The sequence below is a fragment of the Pteronotus mesoamericanus genome, unplaced genomic scaffold, assembly GCF_021234165.1.
Source record: "Pteronotus mesoamericanus isolate MK-2021 breed Mesoamerican mustached bat unplaced genomic scaffold, CSHL_Meso_final contig_347, whole genome shotgun sequence".
NCBI lineage: Eukaryota > Metazoa > Chordata > Mammalia > Chiroptera > Mormoopidae > Pteronotus > Pteronotus mesoamericanus.
In genome coordinates this window covers 12,185,034-12,205,626 of record NW_026555137.1, presented here as the reverse complement: position 1 = coordinate 12,205,626, position 20,593 = coordinate 12,185,034, and the positions used below count along the sequence as shown (strand labels likewise).

The following is a 20,593-nucleotide window of genomic DNA, read 5'->3' as shown; positions in this document are numbered from 1 at the left end:
CAACTAACTTGCTAAGCTTCTTCAATTTCACTATGAGAAAGACTTCTTTTTACACTCTCATATACCTACAGTAATGTATTGATTTCTAAATGTATTTAATAAAGTGTACTCCCTAAAACTGAAAAAGGACAGTTTTCATGGAATTCAAAGTAAATAAAACATAATTCCTAGCTCTAAGGAAGTCACATTCCAGTGGGGAGACAAAGTGCCCGAGTACAGGCTTTTGTCACCAAAGGGAAGGCCAAGGCAATGAAAGTAACCGCCTCCGTCTGAACTGAGGGCAAGTTACACACTCAGACAGGCAGGGCAGCCAGGCTTGGCGCACGCGCTTCTCCACCCACAGTTTTACCCAGAGCATTAGCCTTATATAAGGAACTCACCTTGACCAACACAGGTATAAATAAAAATGCTGATTAAGAATTTACTAATTATCCTCCCAACTTTGGAAGTTAGCTGGCATCTGGCCTTTAATGATGATAAACATACACCAACTCATCACAGGTTATTTACACATAAATGAAGAGAAATATTAACTGAATGGCTAAAACTGGAGAACATGATAAATAAATATCATCATTAAGAACACATGACTTGTTTTGTTTAGAAAGCTCAAGTGTCCTACAAATGTCCCTTAACTTAGAAGAACATTTCTGGGAATAATTGTCTCTGGAATCTACTTGGAAAGTCAATCTACTGTAATAAAGAAAAAACATATCAATCATAAATGCATCAGCATTGTGTAATTAGAATGTCAGGATCTGCGTGCAGTTAAGTATCTTGGCTCTCTGCCTGCTTTACTTAACACCAGAAGAGAGGTACGGTCCCAGTAACTAAGTTTTCTAGCAGCTGCTCCAAGCAGACGAGAGAGATACTCACCCAGCAGCTACCTCCCAACACCCAGACACAGGCACCCCGGTGACTGCAGGTTAGCTACCCCGGAGTGTCTGCTCGCTTTTACTACTAAATATTTAATGGCATAGTTTTCCTTAATGGAACCCAGACACATCTGATCAGTCACTGGGATCATTTAGTAATGCAGTCAAAGTTATCATACTGCCATTTCACATCAAGTTTGTAATTAGATAATTCATCACTTTATTAATTCAAAAGATTGCTTTCTTTACTACTGTACAGCATGCTACTGTGGTGGAACCCAACTGAGCTGATCAACAAAAGGCTCTAAAATTTGGTCCTATATGAACTTGAAACCCTCAAGGGGCAAATACACACACATACCCCTGACCTTTCAAAACAACGGAGGTAATGTTCTTCCCACAAATTAGCCTACCAGCAACTCTGAAGTAATAAAACACTAGCACATCCAGAAGGAGAGGGCCAACCGAACTGGAACTTCAAAATTAAAAACTGAGTATGTCATGAACAACGTGTTCTTGCTTCTTACTGAGGAACACCATTCCTCAGCAAATAAAAAGAACAAAATATGGTTATTTAGTCATTTTTCCTCCATGCTGATATATATATATATATATATACACACACACACATATATATATACACACACACTACTAAAATTATGAGGCAATAGCAGAATATCACAGAGATTATCTATTAACACTCTATATCAGTGGCACATACCAGTCAAATGCAACTATCCAATCTTGAGTATCATTATTGTTTATTCTTTTGGCTCATTCCTAACATATCTCAATGAAAACTAGTTTCTATTTTTTTTCATATTATGAATTAGCAAGATTCTTGTTTTAACACAGTCTCTATTGTTGCTCTAATGAAAAAAAAATTGCTCAAATAAAAAAATTAACTCAGAATTCAACTCACTTTCAAAGCTATACAATCACAGCATATATTGCAAAACCCGCTGCCACTAACAGCGTTAAAACTTAAGAGTTTGGAAAGGCAAGTTCTGGAGGTCACAGATGTGCCTAAAGAATAAAAACATGCTACCGGGAGAATTATTATTTTGTTTGAAAGGAAAAGGGAGGGAACATCTTCTCAAACACATGTGGAATTTCTAATCAAAAAATTCTGTGGCAGTTGTACAACTTCATGACGTTAAGAAGTACTTTGCCGAGCTCTGCAAACAATAACAATAACATGCTTTGTGGTCGGGAAGGTCGCTTTTATTCTTGCTGCTTCCAATTTACTGTCTGTTTTTTGAAACGCTTTATGCAACCAGTTTGTTTTCTGCTTTATTTTTCAACTCATATCACATTTCTAGTCTACCAAATGCATTTTTAGAAAAGGAAGCTACAACTCTGGAAGAAAATAATTAAGTACATTTTTCTAAAACCTATATTCTGTGCACAGAAAATAAGCTCAACATCAGGGCTACTATCATTAAGTTTAAGCTATTAATAACCATTACCAATTATCAATGTGAGTTCTGAAGGATGGAATAGAGAACTACTATATATTCCGTGTCATTTCAGTGTATTATAACAGAACTGAATAACTTTTAGATTTAATTCCATCTGTTTAAGATGCACGTGTGAGAATCATTTCATTCATTAGAGAAAGCTTGTTTTTACATTTCCTATATGATATCCCAAGGAAATACTTGGAAATCATAGAGTTGTTATGAATGCAGCAAACAGCATATGGTTTCTGTCCACAGTAGCTACGGGCTGAAACCAAATCAGTTACTACAGGAAAGTGCTCTTTGCTGTTTGCAAAATTTCTTCTCAAACAAGAGAGGTAATTCTCAGCATCTCAAGAGACACCAGCCCTGGGCACTACTGTAACCACCTGAGACTCCGGTTTATGACCGGTCACAGACGGCCTTCTATCCGACAGCACGGGGGGGGACATAAAACACCGAAGTCTTACAGTCGAATGTGAATCAAGCTGGGAGCAGCGGGCAGCCAGGACGCTCTAAGTGCTTTTATCTGTAAAGTTCGGTATTATTTTTATTATTCCCATTTACAGATGAGGAGATTATGGTTGAGAGAATTTCATTTACTTGTCTGAGAACATGACTTAACCATCATACTGTTCGGTGTACCATTTAAATTTGTCCTCCGTCATTTTCTCAGATTTTGAGGTTTATCTTTATTACCATTCATATACACATTTTTCTGCATTTGTAGGAAATGTTTAGAACTCAATCAGTAAATTGAACCACTGCAACTGTCATACCAAGATGAACCTATTTCAAAATCTACTGGGAAATTGTGTGTGAAGCTAGAAGTGGGGAAATAAAGATGTGGGATGGGAAGGAAGAGGGGCTTCTGAGGATGGAGACATGTAGCTTCTCTTCCCTAATCAACCTAACAAAGAGACGGCAGAGATGAACTTGCCCGCTATTTTTCATGAACATACAAATAATTGCATGTCTCCTGTGCTCCACTAACAAGCATCTGCAATGTGCCCCCGACCCTCTGGACACCTTCATTAGCGTCAGTGGCCAGCACCGCGTCCCTCACACCTCACACCTTTATTTCCATTCAGCCACACACCCCGGAGTAACGCATGATACGCACACGCACACGCACACAAACTGCCGTGCAAATGAAGCTTCAAGCAAATCACTTCAGTCTGTCCATCCCACCAGACCCTCACTCTGCAGCGGCCCCTCGACAGAAATTCTGGAGGTGCTGTTACCTTTACAAATTGCTAATACAAACATGCGCAACCAGCGTTTTAAATATCAAGCTTTTACTTAAGAGTTCTAAATATAACTGAAATATGTATTCCACAGGCAGCGACCACCTCTTCAGATCTTCAGCGGGTCAGCCCCCACGCAGCCCTCCAGCAGCCACATTTCCAGGCCACTGTCCGCAACTCTGGCCCATGTCCCAGCACCATCCCCTCTCCTGGAAGTCACAGTGCCAACTGCTACTTCCTACGTGAAATCCTCCGTCGTACCCTCTTCTAGAAAAATTCCCCATTCCTATGTCTCATGCTACTTAAATTTCACAGCCAGGCAACAAGTTCACAAGTGAATAAAATATATTTAAACAGCAAACTCCTACAATTGCTCCCAGACAAGAGAAAGCTAAAGGAGTTCATCACCACCAAACCAGTATTACGAGAAATGGTAATGGGACTTTTTTAAGGAAAAAAAAAAAAAAAAGATCAAAAATATAAATAATAAAATGGCAATAACCACATATCTATCAATAATTACTTTAAATGTAATTTAAATGGATTAAATGTTCCAATCAAAAGACACAGAGTGGCTGAATGGATAAGATAAAGGAGACCCTTCCGTAGGCTGCCGAGGAGAGACTCACTTCGAATAGGAGACACACAGACTAAAAGTGAAGGTTTGGAAAAGGATATTCCCTGAAAATGGACACAAACAGAAAGCTGGGGTAGCACTACTTATACCAGACAAAACAGACTTTAAAACAAAGGCTATACCAAGAGACAGAGAAGGACTCAACAATTCCACTCCTGGGTATTTATCCAAAGAAACCCAAAACACTAATTCGCAAAGACATGTATATCCATATGTTCACTGCAGCCTTGTTTACAATACCTCAGATATGGAAGCAACCTAAGTGTCCATTTATAGATGAATGGATAAAGAAGAAATGGTGCATCCACAAAATGGAACATCACTCAACCATGAAAAAATAATGAAATCTTGCCATTTGCAACAACATGAATACCTAAACAGTATTATGCTAAGTGAAATAAGTCAGAGAAAGACAGATCCCATGTGACTTGACTTACATGTAAAATATAAAAAACAAGTCAACAAACAAGCAAAAGAGAAACAAACTCATAGACACAGAGATTTCGGTCACTGCCCGGGGGGAGGGGTTGCGGGGATGTGAAAAAGGGGAAGAGACTAAAAAGCACAGATTGGCGATCACAAAAGAGCCACAAGGATGTCAAGTACAGCAGAGGGAATACAGGTAACAATCCTGCAGTAACTGTGTGTAGCGTCAGATGGGCGCTAGACTTAGTGTGATGATCACTTCATAATTTTTTAAATGTCTAATTATTATGTTGTACACCTGAAACTAATAATATATTGTATGTCAACTGTAATTGAAAAAATAAAAAAGATTTTTTGGAAAAAATTTTTTTTTACCTAATCACTCTTCACAGGGGTGGGGGGAGTGGAGACTAATACTAGGGCTAAGGAAGTGGAGGAAAAAGAGGAAAACTTGACCATATCACCCCCAAACCGCTACCCAATAATGTCTTTGCAGTGATGAGAGGAAGATTTCCAAGTAAAGTCAGGTCTTCAGCAGCAGAAGCACGTTCAGTGCTGAGAACCTAGTCTGACAGGAGATACATACTATTATTTCTTTTTCTGTTTTTAAGATTTTATTTATTCTTAGAGAGAGGGGAAGGGAAGGAGAGGGAGAGGATGAGAAATGTCGACTGGCTGTCTCTCACATGTCCCCGAACAGGGACCAGCCTGCAACCCAGGCGTGTGTCCTAACCAGGAATCCACCTGGCGACCCCTTCGTTTGCGGGAGGACACCCAACCCACTGAGCTGCACCAGTCGGGGCTACATACTATTTTTTCAGCAGAAAAATCCCATGGTGTTCAAAAGATAAACTACCAACTTTTGAGGAATTAATCATGGTCTTCTATTAGAAAAAGCCATCAGCCCAGCAGGGAAATACGCACTCAGGATTAAGAACCTTCTCCTTCTCCACTAACCCCTTCTCTTTCCAAGTTGGAAGTTTGATAAATAGAAGACTATCTCCAAGTAAGACTTCTGACTGAGGCTTTTTGCTTTGGTAGATACTTTTCAGATTTAGAATTAGCCACATACTTCTGGAAACCCTGAATCAATAGTAGGCCTATTGATTCAAATACAAAACAAAAAGGCCCATTTAATTTAATAAGTGAATCCAGTAACAAGCACCTCTCAGACAACCAAGAGGCTCAATAACAAAAGACAGGCGGGTTCATTATCCTAGTCTTTACTTTTGTGTATGTTTGAAAAGTCCATAATCAAAAAGTCAAAAAAAAAAAAAAGATACAAACAAATTTAGGAAAGCTCTCAGAATTCCTTATGCCTTACATGAAAAGGAGATGAGCTAAAACATACGCAGAGCATGTGTAAAATCTGTATAGAACCTGAACCCATACAAATCAGTAGGACCGAAAGTAAGACACAAAACAGAATTTCTGCGGCAGGCAGGGGAAGCCAGGCTTCTTCATTCGCTGGCGCTGGCGGAAGGCAGGTCAGCACGGGCTACCCCTGACGGCGGGTACATAAAAAAGCAGCGACTGCAGGCAGCACAGTCGGGGGTGCCCATTTCTGCTCTTTGACTATTTCTGTGCCAGTGAGACGAGGAGAAAGGGCAGTGAGAGGAATGAGCTTCCCCGCCCACGTTCTCCACCGGAGTCCAATGCCTCGGTCACGCTCACAAAAGCACACACTTGCCCTGTCAGGAGCTCAGTGGCTCAGCCCTAAGGTTTGCAGAATACCAGCTAGCTCAATGTAAGGCTATTCCATTCGTTAAAAAAAGAAAGAAAGGAAAGAAAAGGAAAAGAATAAGGAAGGGGAGCGAAGTGATCTCGTTTAAGGACAGATTTATAAGCAGAAAAGTAACTACAATTTATAAAATATTTACAAAACTTGAACAAGTATAGGGGTCATCAGTTAATGTTGCTTTCATTTGATGATTTACCTATATTTAAGGTAGAAATCACATATGAGTCTAATTCCCTCCAAAATCTTAAAGATGAGTATGTTCTACTTTTGTAGCAATAACAAATACAAGTTTGAGGGGAAAAGGATAGCCTATTACCAAACATTTGTCCATTTAATTATAATAACAATTTTCCCCCTATGAAATATAGAGGGAATTTCATGGTAATATACCTAAAATTAGAATTATTTTAAAATAAACAAAAATATAAGATAGCAATTTAAATATTACTCATTTTACATGGAATAGTAGACATTTGAAAACATTTTGCATGAATACTAATAACATCAGTAATTAGTGCTTGAAAATTTTCCAATAATAGAAAGAATTGTCACAGAATAGCCACAGACTCAACACTAGGAATGAAGTCACAGCTATCCTAGAGTGCATTTTTATCTTTCGGTAGCTGTTACTTTATACTGTGCTTACCACCACAAGAGTCCGCGTGCACAGTATATGGTGTGCACCATGGCATATAAACTTCAGAATATGAAATCAGCATCAGAAACTTCTCAGATGCATTATAAATAACCATTATATTAAAAAATCTATTTTAAATTTTAGACAAACCAGAATTTACTGCTAAGACATTACCAGAAAATCATAAACAACATACTCTAAAGAATAAAAATACAGTTAAGAAAAACAATAGTAACTCTCTAGCAACCACACTAATTAGATTTAAATTCTTAGAAAATAAGCAGATTGCAAAGTATACCTTAAAAATACGCATGATATGTATGTCATTAGATGTGTACTTTCAAATTCTAAAATAAGTGGCAATTTCACACTCAAATGTAAAATTGTACTTGTTATTAAAATGTGATCAATATTTAAACAAATCCAAACATATGATATGAGAAAGGAAGGACAGTGAACACACAGTAGTGATGGGGGTGTATCTGATCCGCTGTTCCTGTCCCTGGGACATTAAGATAGATATCAAGAATCAATCAGTGTACTTCTTCACTCTGGACCCAAAAAACCATCAGAATCATTTCTAAAAATAGTACTTCAGGTAGCCACTAACAAGAGACAACAGATCAAATAGTAAATTAAACCTATGTTCTCTCTCTAATACACGATTTTAGTGACCTGAAACATTTGAACAAAATTTTAGGCCGTTATTTTAAAATCAGAAGTGGTTATATTTTCATATTTAGAATTCGCTCAATCGAGGAACAGATTCAATGAATTTTTCACTTCAGTCAGACAAAAAAAAAAGTTAAGAACCATATGATTCCACTCATATGTGAGATATAAAACTAAGAGCAATAGATAATCTAACAAGAAAAACATACAAAAACTCATAGACACAGACAACAGCAGAGTGGTTACCAGAGGAAGGTGGGGTGGGGGGCGCTAGTAAAGGGTAAAGGGGGTCAAATATAAGGTGACAGGAAGATTTGACTTTGGGGGGTGGGCACACAATGCGATATACAGATGATGTGTCACAGAACTGTACACTCGTAACATAGAATCTTATTAACAATTGTCACCCCAATAAATGTCATTTAAAAGAAAAACAGGCTCTGCTGATGAAACACCATGACAATATTAAATGAACGCAATGGCAGGGTATGCCTTGAGAGCTGACAATGAACGCACTCGGGTTGGTAGTAAGAATACTGAGAAAACATTAAAAGTAATACACTTTTTAGTATAAATGATGCATTCTTTCATTCTCTATGCATTAAAGTAGGAGAGTGATATAAGACATGATTTTCAGGAATCAACAAGAAAATGAAGAGTAAAGGGTTGATTTATGACATTAGCAAAGACACAAAACTTCACACTTACTTTTGCAAAGGCTTCAAAAACGTCAAAGGAAGGTGGCAGCTGAGAAACATCCTGTATTTCTTCTCTCATGAAATGTTGAAACGTCAATGCAAGTTGCCTGATGCCCTCTTTCTTATCTTCAGTCAGTTTATTAATATCTTTGTGAAAGAGAAAATAGCACAATCGCACAATGAACTTTTAGTAGATAATTTTCAGGTGTTCAAAGGTAACTGTTAAACTAGATATTTCCTGCCCTAGATGCCATTCTGACAGAGAGCAAACACGTATCTTTTTATTTTCTGACAACTACAAACTATGATATATACATTAGCGATTAAGTTCTATAAGTTTATCTACAAGATCAAAAACCTATCAAAACAAAATAAATACACATACAGATGAAAACACATTTAAAAATCAGTAAAGATATGTATTACCAGATTTTATACATCATCCTGTACACATAATCAAACCATGGTGAAAGCTTATAAGTCAGTGAACATAAGCAAGTTTTTCCATGAAAAGTTTACAACCAGGTCATCACTGAGAAACAGTGTCATGTCACATGCAAAAATAACTCAGAAAGTGAGAACTAAAAAATTCAGCTAAAGTTCAAATTGGTAAACTTTGTCATTAGGAAGTATATCGACAAGAAAACATGGATCAACCAAAGAAATATCAACTTCCAAGTTATTTCCTGGTTGAATAAACAAGATATGGTGTTGCTTCAACCAAAACTGAAGAAGAAAGTTCACCTTTTTTTTTTAATCTATTTTATTGATTATGCTATTACAGTTGTCCCACCTTTTCCCGCTTTGTCCCTTCCATCAGTTACTCCCATTCTCTAAAGCCATTCCCCCCTTAGTTCATGTCCATGGGTCGTGCATGTAAGGTCTTTGGCTTCTCCATTTCCTATACTATTCTTAACCTCCCCCTGTCTATTTTGTACCTACCAAATATGCTTCTTATTCCCTGTACCTTTTCCCCCATTCTTCCCCTTCTCCCTCCCAACTGATAACCCTCTAAATGGGCTCCATGTCTATGATTATGTTCCTGAACCAACAGTGTAGGGGATGAAGACGAGAATGAAATCAATGATTTGGAACACAAGGGAAAATAAAGCATTCAACCAGAAGAGCAAGAAGAAAAAAAAATTCAAAAAAACAAGGATAGACTAAGGAACCACTGAGACAACTTTAAACGTACCGACACCCAAATCAGAGGGGTGCCAGAAGGAGAAAAGGAAGAGCAAGAAATTGAAAACTTATCTGAAAAAATAATGAAAGAAAACTTCCCTAATTTGGTGAAGAAATAGACATACAAGTCCAGGAAGCACAGAGTCCCAAACAAGATGGACGCAAACAGGTACACTCCAAGACATCATAATTAAATTGCCAAAGAGTAAAGATAAGGAGAGAATCTTAAAAGCAGCAAAAGAAAAGCAGATAGTTACCTACAAAAGAGTTCCCATAAGACTGTCAGCTGATTTCTCAAACGAAATTTTGCAGGCTAGAAGGAGCTGGCAAGAAGTATTCAATATGAGGAAAAGCAAGGACCTACAACCTAAATTACTCTATTCAGCAAAGCTATCATTTAGAATTGAAAAGGCAGATAAAGTGCTTCCCAAACAAGGTAAAAATAAAGGAGTTCATCATCACCAAGCCATTATTATATGAAACACTAAAGGGAATTATATAAGAAAAAGATCAAAAGTTCATCTTTTTAAAAAATTCAGTTTAATTTATACCACAAAGGGGTGTTAAGGCTAAGAGTGCACAATTCAATTAATACTGCTTGAGAGCATTTCACTGAAGGCGGCATATCTGACACCGCTGCTGAGAAGGGCCAATGTTAATAGTGAAACTCACTGCAAGAGATGTTAATTACCGAGCAGTAATATGTCAAGGAAAAAATGACTAATTAGTTCTCTATTAAAACTTGAAAGGACGTATCAGTTGAACTACAGCATAACTCTGTTGCTCATGTCAAATCTACACATTTTCTTTAAATTACTTGTTCAACAGAACAAATAACCCTGTGGTTTCTTTTTTCCTCTTTTTAAAACTGTGGTAAAATACACAAAACATAAAATCTGCCATCTTTACCATTTCTAAGCGTACAGTTCAGTGGTACCAAATGCCCCACGCTGATACGCAAACCCCGCCGCCATCCATCTCCACAACACTTTCCATCTTGTGAAACTGTAACTCACTAACCATTAAACGGTAACGTCCCGTTCACCCCTCCCCAGACCCCCTGGTAACCACCATTTCACCTTCTGTCTTTATGACTTTGACTGCTCTAAGACCTTCACGTAAGTGGAATCATGCAGTATTTGCCGTTTTGTCATTAGCTTATTTCTTCACTTAGCATAACGTGGTCAAGGTTCATCCATATTGTAGCATAATGTCAGAATCTCCTTCCTTTTTAAGGCTGAATAATATTCCACTGTGTACATATAACACATTTTGTTTATTCATTCCTCCATTCACGGACCCTTGGGTTGCTTCTGTGTTTTACTTACTGTGAATAATACTGCTATAAATATGAATGGGTAAATATTTGCTTTCAATCCTTATGAGTGTATAACCAGAATCCAGGGTCATATGGTAATTCTATTTTTAATTTTTTTGAGGCACTTCCATACTGTTAGCCACAACAGCCATATCATTCTACATTCCTACCAACGGGGGGACAAGGGTTCCCATTTCTGCACGTCCTCGCCAACACTCATGGTTTCCTCTCTTTTTTTTTAATAATTGCCATCTTAATGGGTGTGAGATGGGGATCTCACTGTAGTTTTGATTTGCACCTCTCTAATCATGGGTGACTCTTAAATAATAATTTACTATCACTGGCCTTAGGATCCGATAGCCCTGAGTCTACACTAGATTTGTCTCCATCCAGAAATGTTAAACTGTGTAGCAAATTCACTCTAGGAGCTCTGGCTACTTTGGGGTGAGGTTATTCACAACCTCAATGGAGAGGAGCTGTGCTGATACGAAAGAAAATTAACCCCTATGTTTACTTAACGCTCAGATTTGTAAAGCCCTGCCCTGTCCCACACAGCACGGCCGGGAGGGCCGGGAGGGCCGGGAGGGCCGGGACGGTGCCCCAGGTGCCTGGCAGCCTCAGTCGGCTCTCCTGCTCCTCCCCCATCACCGAAAGCGCGGGGAGCCTGCACGCTCCCTGCGACCCCGCCCCAGCGGGCTCGCGTCCCTGTTCCCCGCCATCAGAAAGAAACCGAGGGCGGAAGAAGGGAATACGGGAGGGGAAAGCAGAGAAGCAGGGACTGTGTCGCCTGGACTAGAGGTGACACGCCCCTCGCGGCCTAACCTGGCACTTCAGCTCCTACACGGCCAGAGCTGCCGCGGAACACACCGCGTAAGCTGATGTCAGATTTTCCTCACACAGCAGAGAGACCCCCAAAAAAGCAATAAAGCAATTCACCAGCTCAGCAAATAAATGACAGGAATTATTTTTTAGATGCTGGTGGACAATCACTTACTTGATTCCAGATCATAAAATGAGTAAAGTTTCTCCGATTCAGAGGGGGTTTCCTCCATCTATGAAGTAAAGGGAAAAACAACCAAAAACCATTTCAAGTTTTCCAATCTTTAAATGAATATATTCGAGTATCTTTAGACATTTAAATGAAAGTCTATTTCATAAAAAAAAAATTCTATACAGCATATTCCTCTGTTCATCACTTTCTGAGAGCTGAATTATTTTATCAGTAACAACTTTAAAAGTTATAAAATTCACCAGCTTAATTTCCAAGTGCAAAACTCTTTTACAAGTTCTCCTACTTTTATATTTTTCCACAGCTCTACCCACACAACTTGTGTCATTGTTAGGATTTTATTAAAAATTACCATAAAAAGCAAAGATTGATGAATAAAAATAATAATTTATTGCACACTGTACAGCCTCGGGCAAGTTACTTAAGCTGAGTCAAGAGGAGGCAATTTCCTTATTGGAACGTAGGAGTAAAGACAGCACCGGATCACCAGGCTGCTGTGGGGACGCAGAGGGGTCTGTCATGCAAAGCAATTACCACAGGGCCTGGAAACAGCAGGCGCTCAGAAGACAGTGACTATCGTTACAATTGCTTACTATTAGATTTTGACTCAGTGGAACAAGTAGAGTCCGTCTCAGCGGTGGAGACTGAGAACTAGGACCTTGGGTGGCTCTGAAGCAACCCTTTTCTGCTCCAACCATGGTTCTCTATGTCTTCAGTATTAATAGCGTAGAAAAAAGTTCCCATTCAAATATAATAGTTACCATACTTTTCGTATCCAGTGGTTAAAATAATGCTTAAAGACACAGCTGCTCTGACTTCATTAATGCTTTGAAATAAAGCTGTGTTTTTTAGTTTGACAGAATGCACGCATTTGAAAATAGCAGTAAGTATGTCTATCGTATATTAGGTCCAAAGACAATGATCATTTGGTATTGCAAATCCATTTTTTTAAAAATTAAGAAGATGTGTAACATTGTTAATAGTTTTAGGTAGATAATCAAATTTTTACATTCTTAAAAACCCCTATAAAATTTTATAGTCAATTAAAAAATTTAAAAAAACAGGACAGGAGAGAGCTGGTGCCTGCAACCATCTGAGGAGGAGAGTCATGCGCGAGCCTGACGCAAAACACCTGAAGGTGTCACCAGAGGGGGTTCCACGGAGCCCGCCCGCTGCTCTGGCACAGTAAGGACAAGAACTGCAGAAACAATCTCAATGAATCTTGACCGTAGGTAAAAAGACGAGTATTCTTCCAGTAAGATTAATTATCATCAAATTAAAATCTCACTTGAAGAGGCAGCAAAAAAAACAAAAAAAAAAAAAACGATATGCACGCCCCGTGCATTGCTTCACAGTAGAAAAGCAACCAAGGCAGCACAACAGGCATTATTACTAACATCTCATGTGACTAATGGAGGACCTGGTGTCTCCGGCCCCAGGAGATCACACGCAGGGCCTTCAAAGAGGGACTGCACATCGTTGCTGCCACCACCACTGGGAGGAACAGGAGAACAGCATGTTTGTCTTACAATACTCCCTGGAATCATCCACCTTCTACCTTCACCTGGGTTTAAATTCAGCCTTAAATAAGAATAATGCATACAACTGCGAGTGCTTTTGTTAAATTAAAGCCCACGAATATTTCACAAGTTCTATACTCACAAGTCTGACAACAACTCTGCCCAGAAGTCGGACAGAATCCGGAGGATATCGGGGTTTGCAGCTTTTAAGGCATTTGCATTCCCGCTTGTGGTCTGGCCAAGCTTTTTTCTGTTAAGACAAAGGTGGGGAGAACATACAAGACATAAACATTTAACTTTCATTTACACTGGTTTTGAACGTCAAAAGTTATCAACATTAATTTCAACAGCCTAAATACAACTGCAAAATAGAAAAATGAAAGCGATGTTTTAAAGCCGCTGATGATCCGGGTTCAGCCTTCGCCATGCATGCAGTGTTACCAGGCACAGGCCCTGAGAGCCTCCGCCTCAGTTCTGTCCTTTAATTTGCCCCCAGGTTACCACCTGGCTGGTGGAGTTTAAAGAAAGAATCATTATGACGTACTTAATAATTCATAAGGCAGTCTGTTAGCTGATTATATAGGGTTCAAAAATAGACAGTGATTTTGAATACGAAAAGAAAATACACTCCAAATTAGAAAATAAAACACGGTACAGGAAAATCACAGCAGGGCAGAGCGCCTTCTGAATCCCTCTGCTGCTAGAGAGGAGGGCCAGCTTAACACAAAATACAAAAGGTGTATTTTGTTACTGAAGAGAATGCAGAAAAGGGGTTGTTAGCTAAAGTGACCAAATGTCCGGTTTGCCCAGCAGTGTCTTATACATTGTCCTGGCCTGATTACAAATAGGGCCCCCTTTCATTCAGAAAAGGGTAGGGTGGATGGTAAATGATACGGTCACTGGACCCACGATCCCAGCCCTGTGCTGGTGTGGCTGAGACACCCGTGAGCCGTCCACCAACCTTGCAACACGAGGGGTCAGGGGGCCGAAGGGAAGGACATGCGCTCTCTGAGTCTTGGGTCAGAAATGGGTCAGAAATGCCACGCCTCCCCTCATACGGATTACCTCTATGTGAAAAGAAACCCAGAGCACCTAGTATGTATCCCTGGTGAGTGGGAGACAGCAAGACCAAATGCCCAGCACGTTCTAGTCCATCACCGAACCCCCTGATGTTCACAACACTTCTTATTTAAGAAACTAGAAGTCTGCTTACCCACTTCTGGGCCTATAGAATCCCCCTGGGAGGGCCTGTCTCTTTTCCACTTAAGTACAAACATGCAGCACAAACAACCAAAAATGTTACAGGAGCTGCAGCTGCTTTGAAGCTGTGACTTGGGTTCAAGCTCAAGTCCACATTTTGCTCAGAAAGACGCCCCGCCTCCAGCTGCCGGGGGAGGAGGGGCGGGGGCGTCGGCTGCGGCTCCCTAACACCCCAGATCCTGGAGGCGCTGTTTACTAGAGACACAGCACTTTTCACCAGCTCTGGGCGTGGTTACCCCACTTCACTCCTTCACATCCACTCCAGCAATGTTCTTAATGCGATGCTTATAACCTTTTCTTTGTATTTATACTTCTCCCTTCTAAACAATACTGAGCTGCCTCCAAGTAAAAATGTGCATGAAATAAGGCTGTAAATTGAGAAACAGAGAATATTAAAATTATGGAGAAAAGTCCGACAGCATTTACTTAACATTCTACAGTGTGTCAGACACATGGCTAAGCAATTAAAAAAGAATATTTCATTTGATTTTCACAATAACCCAAATGGTAGATCCTAATAGTAAAGATGAAGAAAGCAAAGCTCAACAGCTGGGATCTAACTACTAAGCTATGTAAATATAAAAGGGGAGAGTAAAAATTCTTAGTATGCTAAACATGAGAGCTCAATAATTACCGTGTTGTGTGCTACATTTGTTTGAGTTGCCTTACAGGCAAGGCAAAAAAAACAAAAACAAAAAAGGCATAATGGCTTATATAAATCTCATCTGACAAAAAAAGAAAAACACATAGCTTTACCAAGTATTAAATCACAGGAAGAATTTATTCTGAGAACACTAATCAACATACTGGACAATGTCTTCAACAACTGTAATGGCCTTTCTTAAAGCTATTTTTCTAATGTCAGAACTCACTCAAAGGCAGAGTATTAAAATATAACTCAGTGGGGAAAAGGAGGCTATTCTTGGAATAGCAATTAGCAATTACCCACATGCGTAAGCTTCCTAAAAAAATATGGTTCCATTGTCAAATAAGTTTGAAAAACACAACACAGTGGAGGCCGTGCTTAGCAAATCAAGAATACTACGTTTAAGCTCCCCAGAAGTTCAAAACAAGCTCTGCATTAAAGAAACTTGTGTATATTAGCACCGCCAAGATCCCCATAGTGGCAAGTGCCACCCTGGGGGAAGGCAGGCTGGTACACCCTGCCACAGACACAGCTACACACTTCCTCTCCTTCACCTGGTCTTCGAACGAGTTAAGCAGACAAATTCACGGTCATTTGCACTGAGAGGAAACTGGACTTTTGATATTTTTTATTGCTTTTTGAAGGGAGGACCGACCTCGGTGGGAAAGTCTTCACTTGGCATCAAGGGCCCAGAGCCTGACTGGCGCCCCGGCGGACAGGCTGAGAGGGCAGGCGTGAGCCACGCGGTGCCAGTGGGGCTCTGAGAAAGGGCCTTTGGCTCCATGCAAAGCCTGCACAAGTGTCCCGCTGAAAAAGGGCTGTGCCTGCCTAGGAAAACAGGGCTGAGATTGAGAACAGATTTGAATCAATACCTGTCTCAACCGCAAAAGGGCAGTCATTACTCCTGTCTCAAAACCTCCAGTTTTGCGCAGCTCAGCCTATGAGAGCAGAGTAAGGACCTACAAAATGTACCTCTAGGTAATGAACCAACTGATTTTAGATGGCATTACTAAAAACCCAAATTTTTAGAATTCTTATCAAAAAACATTTTAGGACTTTAACGTAATTAATATTGAGCTTTCATTTCTCAACAGTAATTAGAAACTCGACAATATGCTTCTTAAGGCTATTCCTAGGTCACTGCATAAAAACGTCAGACAACATATTTATCTTCCCATCTGCTTCAGCAAAAAAGATATTCATTCTTTTCATGTAAAAGCCAAGTCAGATCTATATAAATATTACAAGAAATCACATCACTTGAAACTGGTCTGTAATATAGCGTCAGCTTTACAGCCTACTTCATTTCTTACCATGATATTAAAATCCACGTTTTTAAAACATTAGTTGTTAGGACTTAATTGTTCAGCTTCACACATCACTTCTTAACAAGGCTTACTAATAGAGCCATACCAAGAAAAAGGCTTACAACAAAATATTTTAAGTAACTGCATTTGACTTTGAAGCAAAACCCCACAATCACACAAAAACATTAGGCATTATCTTCCCTCTACAAACTTTAACCTTGGTCTCAACCTCAAAGGCATGTAATTCCAAAATGTGAAATCTCCCAGTTCCTCAAACAACCTTCCTCATTTACTTTTTCCTCTTTTTTTTTCCATGACTGCAAATACAGGAAGTAATTAAGATTTTGTTCACAATACTATTGTAATGTTACTGTTCTCATAGTTGAAAATTAACAACCATGTACAATAAGTACAAATTAGCATGAAAGACAAAGGAAATGAAAATATTGTGTTAAGAAACAAAGACAATAGGATACAAGAGTTAAGATGAAAAAGAAGGGAATAAAGACATCTATGACTCAATTCTATTTTTCAACATATGCACAACTTAAGAACAATGTCAAAATCTATATACAGTATTTTCCTATGTGTAATAGCATTTATATTAATTAAGAACATAAACTAATCAACTAAACCAGGGGTTCCCGATAGGAATAGTCCTAAGCGTTCTTTGAAAAATTGATAGGGGTGCTTTTGACAGCAGCGCTCGGGGAGAACCATGGGCACTCGGTGGGCGGGACCGGAGGTGCCAGACATCGTCCATAGGACAGTTCCATACAATGACAATTGTTCCAAATCCATCATGACTTTAAGTGCTCAGTCAGACATTCTATAAAGGCAACAAACTCCTAAACCTCCTTTCATGTATAGAAACAAAAATCTTGTTTTTACGTAGTCTTAATAAGCACTGAATTTTCTAGGTAAACCAAGCGAAGACTGTGTTTTAAGCACTTTAACTAAAGTTACTCAGTATCTCATAAATGCATATCCCGAATGGCAACACCACTTCGAGTGTCTGCATTACTAAAAAAACCAATTTTCTGACCTGCGTTCTGCCCTTTCCTTTCACAGCGGCCAGGGGTAGGTTCTTGTACATGACATCTTACCTCTCTGCTAGGCTAGTCACGCCTGAGTACTTACCTACTAAAATACATACTATTGAGTTACAAGTTGTTTAGTTTTCTTTCTCATTGATGTTCCAGTTATGGCACTATGTTGATACCTAATTCTGAAAATATGTAACTAGGTATATTATCTATGAAATTTCATTTCAAGATAGGAAAGAGTACAATAAAAACCAGTCACAGAAAGATGAAGGAGGGTCTGAGAGAACCAAAAAGCCCAGATCTGGAATAAAGCTACACAGTCACACACACCAGATCCACACAGAAACATATGTTTTCAAACCCAGAGCCTGGGCCCCACCCTAGAGCTTCTGACAACATCCGTGAGGCAGGATCAGGTGTCCGGGGGATTCCATGCGTAGCTAAGGTTGGAAACCACAGTTAGACCAAATGCAAAAGGAGGTTATTATATATTAAACAGATGAAACAACAAAACACTATACTATACTTAATCACTGAACTATTGCCCTATGGAATGAACATTTCATAATACTGAGGTGAGAAAAGTGTTTCTAAGCAGGACATAAAACCCAGAAATCATAAAGGAAAAGATGTACATATTAAACTACATAAAAATACATCACTTTTGTACATCAGGAGAAAACCTAATACCACAAAGAATGTTGAAAGAGAGTACAAACCAAAAAAACAAAATCTGAAACATATGTAGACAATGTTAAATGTCTCCAAAATACAAGGAGGTCTTACAAAATAATTAAGAAAATAATGACTATTTCAATTTTAAAAAGAGAAAAAGGTAAAGAACAGGAGTAGAAAACTCGTGCCTAAAAAAGAAAAACCAAGAAACAAAAAATACAAACTACACTAACGATCAAAGAAATGCTAACAGAAATTAGATAACATAGGTGACAATTAGTGTAGCAAAGCTGGATGAAAGTAACAGTAGTTAGAAGTGTGCCGGAGTACAGGGAGGTGGGGGCGATAGCCCTTATCAGTAGAACTGTTCCTCCTAATTTCTGATGGGATTTTGGTAATAAACATCAAAAATTTTAATGTGCATATTGTTGGCACAGAAGTAACACTTATAATGCATTTAATTTTAACAAATACAAATGATATAAAACAGTTAAGTTTAAGAATGCTCAAGGTAATTTGAACATACTAAAAAACTGGTAATAATTTTTCCAACTCTTCCTAAAAGAAAAAGCTAGTTTTGCCTTTCTCCTTTCACTTTCCCAATACTATTTGAATTACTGCAAATATCATGTATTATATTTGTAAATATAAGCAAATATAATTATCCTATGTCTAGTAACTGTGATTTGGGGAGAAGCATTTTTATATTGAAGAGGAAGCAAAAGTACTGTTTAATAAACACAACTTTATAATGTTTATTTTGGAAAATCTGTAACTCAAAGAACAGTTAAGTGTATTAATATTGAACTGTTTAAAAACTGCTTCGGTGAATTCTTTTGGTAATATCAATGAAATCTTTTGTAATGCAAAGATTCATTCAGTAAACTTTCATCATATGTCATCATAAACTTTATTTATGTCTTGTTTCCTTAAATAAGTGTACTACTAATTACATGCATCTTGCACGTAGCAGGTGTTCAACAGAGATCTCATAATTTACTCTAAAACTAGTACCATTTAGGAGATATAATTTGCTATATATTTTTCATTGATAATTTGAAATTAAGGCCATCCAAAAAGAAAAAAGGACAGTGAAGTCCCTAACAATTATTTTTTGACCAGTGTGTCTTGATCTCGATTGCTCGATTACAAAAGGAGACGACTGATGAGATAGTACAACAGAAACAGAAAATCATTTCACTTCTTCGTTCTTACTCAAAATAACCTTTGTGCTATTAACATAACATTTCCCTCCTTCCTTGGATACAGAATCACTACAGCTCATGAAGCCATTTCAATACTGTTAAACCTTGGGTTTGGGCTGGAGTAAATACTCACTTTTGAGCAGCATATGATTGTGTGGGATGAAGTATGGAAAGGGTCAACACACAGCAAGCCTGGTTTGGGGAAAACCCATTTCACCCATGACTGGGGCTCAGCAGACATTTTATTCAGAAGAGGAATGATCTCAATGATCTCTAAGGCAGCCTCGCAATGATAAAATCTCAAATTTTGTTAACACCAATTCCTAACAAATATCTGAACTATGTCAAAATAGATTTGAAACCTGCCCATGTTAGGTTTACATAAAACTGAAAATTTGGAATATTATTTTCCTCAGACCGTGGGTCACTAAGGATGAAGAAATTGGCTTAAAACACGTTTAAAAATTATTTTAAGCCAGCTTATTCAACAAGTCCATTTGTGATTAATAATTTTCAATTATTAGTAATTGATAACTGAATGTCTTCTAAGTGAAACAGTGTCGTGATTTTTTTCTTTTTTTACCACATATGCAAGACTCACTCCATTCACAACTAATCACCTACGGAGGTTTCCTGTGGCCAAAACAAGAGAGTTGATTTGCGATGCAATTTATAGGGGAAAAAAGGCCCAATAGCCTTCCATTCCCATGTAGACTACTTAATAGCAAACAAACAGTATCTCCTCCTTTACGCCTCAAATGTAATCCAGTATTGAATTACAGGCTGACAGAAGAGATCTGAAAACTAGAACCTGGGAAAAGGAAACAGGAAAGCGAGGCAGGTTGTCTAACAAGCTAGAGTTGACTGACAGGTATTGATTATAATCTTGCATGAAACCTCCTTAGAGCGTGCTGGGGACCTACTGATAGACGCTAGACTTTCCACCCGAAAACCTTACAGACTGCTTTATCAAATGCAGAACAAGAGCTCCTTCCCACTGCCCGCCATCAAATTAGACAGACTGGACCA

General features: G+C 38.7%; 1 protein-coding gene across 2 annotated transcripts in view; it reads right to left on the bottom strand.

Annotated features, from left to right (window-relative positions):
* The window catches only part of SMYD3 (SET and MYND domain containing 3), a 454,179-nt gene that overhangs the window by 358,508 nt on the left and 75,078 nt on the right, over window positions 1–20,593 (bottom strand). For both annotated transcript variants that reach the window (XM_054576680.1, XM_054576681.1), the window contains exons 3-5: window positions 13,568–13,675; window positions 11,891–11,948; window positions 8,404–8,540 (exon numbers count right to left, since the gene is read on the bottom strand). In XM_054576680.1, coding sequence (XP_054432655.1) covers window positions 8,404–8,540; window positions 11,891–11,948; window positions 13,568–13,675 — 303 coding nt within the window. The remainder of the gene's footprint in view (window positions 1–8,403; window positions 8,541–11,890; window positions 11,949–13,567; window positions 13,676–20,593) is intronic.